This window comes from Aethalodelphis obliquidens, unplaced genomic scaffold (assembly GCF_003676395.1).
Source record: "Aethalodelphis obliquidens isolate GAN/ISIS:26980383/991018 unplaced genomic scaffold, ASM367639v1 scaffold27, whole genome shotgun sequence".
Lineage (NCBI taxonomy): Eukaryota > Metazoa > Chordata > Mammalia > Artiodactyla > Delphinidae > Aethalodelphis > Aethalodelphis obliquidens.
In genome coordinates, this window is record NW_020837971.1 from 18,488,575 (window position 1) to 18,494,801 (window position 6,227).

Below are 6,227 nucleotides of genomic sequence, written 5' to 3' on the forward strand. Positions count from 1 at the left end.
GGTGGGGCCTTTGGGAGGTGATTAGGTCCTAACGGTGGAGCCCTCGTGAATGGCATTAGGGTACTTACACAGGACGCCCCCAGAGAGCTCCTTTGCCCCTTCCACCACGTGAGGACACGTGACGGCCATCTATGAACCAGGCAGTGGGCTCTCACCAGATACCAGATCTACCAGTGCCCTGATCTTGGACTTCCAGCCTCTAGAACTGTGAGAAATGAATTTCAGTTGTTTGTAAGCCGCCCAATCTGTGGTGTTTTGTTACAGCAGCTCGAATAGGTGGAAACCCTGGGGGACACCGCTGTGGCAATTCTTTTTCTTAACGTTGTTGACTCCTTCTAGGCAGTGGGCTCCGGAAGGCGTTTACCAGCATGGTCCCTCCACACTTGGGCCCAGATGCCTTCAGGACACAGCTGCCCTCAGAGTGTGAAGGACACTGAGCATTTGGAGCCCTGCTCTCATGCCCTGGATCTGTTATCCTAACGCACCAGGAGAGCATCAAGAAGTAAAGAAGATCTGAGTCTATCAACATGCAAGAAGAGCATACAGGCTTGTGTGAATGACAGAGCAATTTGCTAAGGAGAAGAGGGAAGAGTCCTAGGAATGACCTGTGGAGACATCTCACATTCTCAAACCAAGGAAAAACCAACAAGAGGGAGATGGCCAAAAGGAAATAGGAACTCAGGAAAAGCAGGAGTGGGAGGGAGAGGGGCGTGGACAGGATCTACACACAGCAGCCAGAGGGACATTTTTTTTAATAAATTTATTTATTTATTTATGGCTGTGTTGGGTCTCGGTTGCTGTGCACGGGCTTTCTCTAATTGCGGCGAGCGGGGGCTGCTCTTCGTTGCAGTATGCGGGCTTCTCATTGTGGTGGCTTCTTTTGTTGCGGAGCACGGGCTCTAGGCATGCGGGCTTCAGTAGTTGTGGTGCATGGGCTCTAGAGCACAGGCTCAGTAGTTGTGGTGCACGGGCTTAGTTGCTCCGCGGCATGTGGGATCTTCCCGGACCAGGGATCAAACCCGTGTCCCCTGCATTGGCAGGTGGATTCTTAACCACTGCACCACCAGGGAAGTCCCCAGAGGGACATTTTAAAAACATCCCTAGATCAGGGACTTCCCTGGTGGTCCAGTGGTTAAGACTCCATGCTCCCAATGCAGCGGGGGCCTGGATTCGATCTCTCGTCAGGGAACTAGATCCTGCATGCCGCAACTAAGAACCCACATGCCACAACTAAGAAAGATCCCACATGCTACAACAAAGATCCCACATGTGGCAATGAAGATCCCGCGTGCCACAACTAAGACCCAGAGCAGCCAATAAATAAATAGATAAACATAAAAACATCCCTAGGTTACATCCTCTCTGTTTAAAGGCCTCCAGGGATTCCATCACACCTAAGAATAAAGTCCTCCCCCCTGACCCACAGGGTCCTACAGGATCCAACCTGCACCCATGCTTCCTTCCCTCTCTTCTTCTCTGGGCTCCCACCTCAGAGCTCCAGCACCTCTTGTTCCCTCTGCCTGGAACACTTCTCTCCAGATCTTCCACAGCTGCGCCCCCCACCCTCCCAGCCCCATATCCAGTCTCTGCTCCTGTGTTACCTCTGGGAGGCCTTCCCTGATCTGTCAAGCTGAAATAGGCTACCACACACTACAGCAGGAAGTGGAATCCTAATGTCCCCACCTTCCCACACCAGGGACCCCCTCAGCCTTCTTTCAGTGGAGCCTGGGTCTCCCTGCTCTTCCCTCATCAGTATGGATGGACCTGGTCACCACACTGAGCTGATCTAGTGCCAGGACAAAGAGACCTGCACAGCCTGATTCAGGCAAGGTAGGGCCACCCCCAGTTGACTGAAGTGTTGAAAAGTGCTCCCTAGTAGGCCTTAGGGATCCAGGGCCCCCAGGATGGGGACTGGCAACCAAGTGGATGAAGGAAACTGGTAACTAGGACGTGTTTAAATAGGAACATTCCCAGAGAAAGAAGAGAAAACAAAGACACGTGGAGCCAAAGAAAATAAGAAACAAGAACAATACGAGTGTCTGTGGGTTGAACTCCCCTGGAATATGGAGGCAAAGGGACTGGGGCGGATCAGAAAGTCACCTGAAGGTCAGAAAGTCACCTGAAGGTCAAGTCTGAGGAAAAACATGTTACTGAAGACAAAAAATAGACTAGAAATCGGGAGAGCTGGGAGGCCTCCAGTTACTAGAGTTCATTTTTCCGAGGCAAACACATTAGCGAAGTCAAAGTGGAGAAACGAGGAGACCTGTACACTGCAGAAGATCCAGGGTGGTTGGGGACTGAGCAGGGCCGCAGACAGAGCTGCTGAAGCCGAGGAGTATTTGGCCAGGACCGAAGGTTTCCCCAGGGTGGGACCAGGTAACTGCTCTGTCCATCAGAGAGATGTCAGAGTTTCTGCCTGTAAGACAAGCAACAGTGATGTGAACAGCAATGAAAATGGACATAACAAATGAAAAGTATTTGTGCCCAAATAAGGTTTACAAGCCCTTAAATGCACAGTCCAGACCCCAACACCTTAAGATTTTGGTAACTGATTTGGCAGCAAAATCTGACCTGAACTGCCATGAGGCTATTTAGTCTTTCTATAACCCACTTGACTGATTTTTCAGACGTCACTGCAGAAAAATGAACACGTTTGATTACCAGACTCTGCTTGGGTTCCTGTGGTAGAGTTTATAGAGTATAAAGGGTATATGCGATATTTTCTGAAAGCTGAACGACTCCGAATTCCAAAGTATGGAATTCTAAGGGGCTATGGGAATGTGGATCTGAATTTTAGGGAAGTGGGGGAGTTCTCTAGGGCAGAGAAGGAAGCTGTGAGCTGCTGTGGGCTGGGCATGTGTCTCTGTTTCCCTCCAGGTAGGTCAGTCATAGTCAGGTGCAGGTTGAGGCATGGTGGACCCCTTCCATCAGTCAGCCAGGGCCTGGAAAGAACCAGGACCATGATGGAGCAGGACCCTATGGGGCCTTCCCGGAGCAGACACCCCGCCCCTGCCACCATGTCCTCTGCCTGCCTCTTGTTTTTAGAAAAACTTTAGCCTTCTAGGCCTTCCCTAAGTTCCAACGAATAAATTTAATCAGAGAAGTGAGAAAATGCAGAAACAAAGGAAAACAGTCAAGCAAGACAAAATAATAATAGTTTAGCCACTAAACAAAGTCAAGGCCCTTTACTGCCTCCTCAAAGCTATAGATATTATTTGGAGCCATATCCTTGAGCTATTTTTTGCAGATACTGAAGGCCCCACTAGGTGGAAGAAGTTGACTGCGTGCCGCCCACAACCCAGACTGCTTGGAACCAGAAGGTTGACGATGTTGATTACCGGTTACCTCACCACCAACCAATCAGAAGAATGTCCACGAGCTGATCACACACCCCTCAGCCCCCTTGCCTCACCCTATGTTTAGAAACCTTTCCCTGAAAGCCAGCGTGGGGAGCTCAGATCTTTTGAGCGCTAGCTGCCAGGACTCCTTGCTTTGGCGCCCTGCAATAAATGCTGCACTTTTCCTTCACCACAACTTCATGTCAGTAGATTGGCTTTACTGCACTGGGGCCAGTGGACCCAAGTTTGGTTGGGTTAACAGGACCAGCACGGGGCAGGTTCTCATCTCTCCTCCGCCACCGCATCCTCTACCTCACTAGAAAATTCAGGTGAGGTCAAAGAAACACGACAGCACTTCGAGTTAGGTTTGTGGCAGTGTGACCATCACTTAGTGTTCATTTTTATTCTTCTCATTAACTCATGCCTGCTTCATTCATAGATAAAATTTCTTTTGAGGGTCCACACAGAGGATCGGGGTATCCCGTGCCTGTCATGAATCCAGCATTCTCAAGCAAGTGCTTTAACTGCAACAAGAGTTTAAGAATAAAATGCACGGTGCTCCGTGAGTACAGCGAACAGGGGGCTGGGTGGGGTCCCTCCGCCGGACCCACAAGGCGCGCCCGGGCTCGGCGGGGCAGAGCACGGGGACGCGCAGAAGGCCGCGCCCTCCCTCCACCCCCTCGTCCAGCTGTTTGCAGACCGCGACCCGCACGCGGGCCCCAACTCCCCAGCAGCCCTCTAGTCGCCTAGCCAGCACTCGCCCGCTCACCCGGGCCCCGCCTGCACCGCTTCCGCTTCCGGCTGTCGGGGCGGGGCTTCCGGCCGACGGGCGGGGCGTCGGGCTGCCCGGGCCCGGAAGCGGCGGCGGAGGCGCGGGCGCCGCAGTGTCGGCCATGGCTGTGAACCTGAGCCGGAACGGTCCGGCGCTGCAGGAGGCCTACGAGCAAGTGGTCAACGGGAAGTCCCCGACCGACTGGTGGGCGCCGAGGCGGCCAGGGGCGGGCCGGGGGCGGGCCGGGAGCGGGCTGGGGCCAGGGGGCGCGGAGCCCTGTCTGCCCCGCACCTGCGCCACACCCCGGGGGGGTGGCGGTCCCCACCCTGTCACCCCTTGCCCCACCGTGCGTGGGCAGGTTAAACCCGGCGTGGGGGTCCGGTGAGTCCCCAGCCCTTTCCCTCCGCTGGCCACCGGTCTCGGCCGTACGGGCCTCGTTGATGCATCCTGTACCTGGCTGTGCTTGAGGGCTTCGCCAGGTTCTCCTTTCTTGCCCGGGGACTTCCGTGGACAAAGGGGCCCTCCACAGCCCTCCTTGAGAAAGCGGAAGCTACGCCCGGCTTCTTCCAAACTCTGTGTTCAGGGATGGCCCTCTGAGGGTGGTCTGGCAGCCTTGCTTTGGAGATGTCAAGCAGGCAGGTGGAGGGGTTTAAGTCCCTGGTTCCCTGTGAATGTGTATTCGAGAACCTCCCTTTCTCCAAGAAGAATATACTTCATATTCCTGAGCTATGGGGAGATGAAGGAAAGGACGATGCTGGTTATGTGTTTGGGAAAAGGTCCCATCTTCCGTCCACCTCCCAGTGACATCCTTTCCTAGGTTGTCGGTGTTAGGGGCTTTATAATACTGGAAGCCTGGATCTGAAGTCTCTGGGAGAGCCCTGGGCAGCCCACACATAGGGCCTGCTGTCTGTCCTGCAGCTAGGGTTGTTTTTTGCATGGTAATTCTCTGTTACCTTCCTTTTTGCTTAAAGTGTGTTCACTGACCAGTTTTGAGAACTTGTACTTCCAAAAACTATGCTGAGTACGATCGAGTGAGGTGACCAGCTTTTGGGTTGGGAGCCTTTTCCCATTGCCAAGGGAGGGGCCCGCTGGGCGTGGCTGAGCTACTGTGGCTCTCTCCACTTGTCAGGTGCTACTGCTTTCTCGTGTCTACTTTCCCTGGTGCCCAGCACAGAGTGGCTTTTGTACAGTGTACTGTTGTGACACTGAGGGCATTGTTGCCTTGCCATTCCTTCACCCCCAAGCCTTTTAGGGAAGAGCTTCAGGACACCAGCTGCCTGGGTCTGCAGAATCTCTGGGGCCACGTCGATGTGGGCAGGTCTCCATTCACTAGCTGAAAAAATATCTAGATCCATGTCACTTCCCTGCTTAAGCTCTGCAGTGGCTTCCTGTTGCATCATAAACACAGCCTGGACTCTTTGCCATGGCTGACAGGCTCCTGACTGCTCCTCCTGTTTACCGTGCTGTGGTCACACCTGTTTACCACCACTCTAGCTTTCTTTCTTTTCCTTAAACTTGCAAAGCAGTTTTTTCCTCATAGCTCTTGTTCTTTCTGCTTCCTCCGCATGGAGCGCCTTTCCACATCATCCTAGGGGGCTCCCCAAACTTCATTTCTCAGCTCTGATGTTGCCTTTTTGGAGAGGCCTTTCTGGATTCCTGTCTCCCTGGCTGCAGTACATTTTCCCATCTCCCTGGTTGACTGCCTTTAGGCATGCACCAGACACCCTCACTGGTTTTCTTGTCACCTTTGCTCTTCACCAGAAAGGGTGGGGTGGTCCCCATCTCTGTCCCTGATGTAGGGGTACTGAGAGCGGTGCGGAAAAAGTGGCAGAGGATATCAGAGCAAGAACAGGTGGTCTCCGGTTCGGCGGGTCATAACATGTTTCTCATGCAGAGTGGGTGCCCCGGGCCAGGCCCTGGAGCCAGGTGGGCTGGAGAGCAGCCACAGCATCAACTCTCCATACCGGCTCTTTCTCCTGGTTCCCCCAGGTGGTTCTTCCCCTAGCTTGTGGCATGTTTGCTCAGTTCCTGCTCCCACTGCACTATCTGACAGTATCTGACACTATCTGGGTGTGTGTGTGTGTGTGTGTGTGTGTGTGTGTGTGTGTGTGTGTGTG

General features: G+C 53.5%; 1 protein-coding gene across 12 annotated transcripts in view; it reads left to right on the plus strand.

Moving 5' to 3' along the window:
- Positions 1–4,182: 4,182 nt before the first annotated feature.
- DBNL (drebrin like) overlaps positions 4,183–6,227 on the plus strand; it is a 12,461-nt gene continuing 10,416 nt past the window's right edge. For 9 of the 12 annotated variants that reach the window (XR_003436607.1, XM_027124085.1, XM_027124087.1 and 6 more), the window contains exon 1: positions 4,184–4,314. Coding sequence is in view for 10 of the 12 variants with exons in the window: in XM_027124085.1 (XP_026979886.1) it covers positions 4,232–4,314 (83 nt within the window). In the remaining 2 variants the exon portion in view is untranslated. Of the gene's footprint in view, positions 4,315–6,227 lie in introns of all 12 variants that reach the window. The other 3 variants (XM_027124089.1, XM_027124093.1, XM_027124096.1) reach the window with 2 other exon arrangements.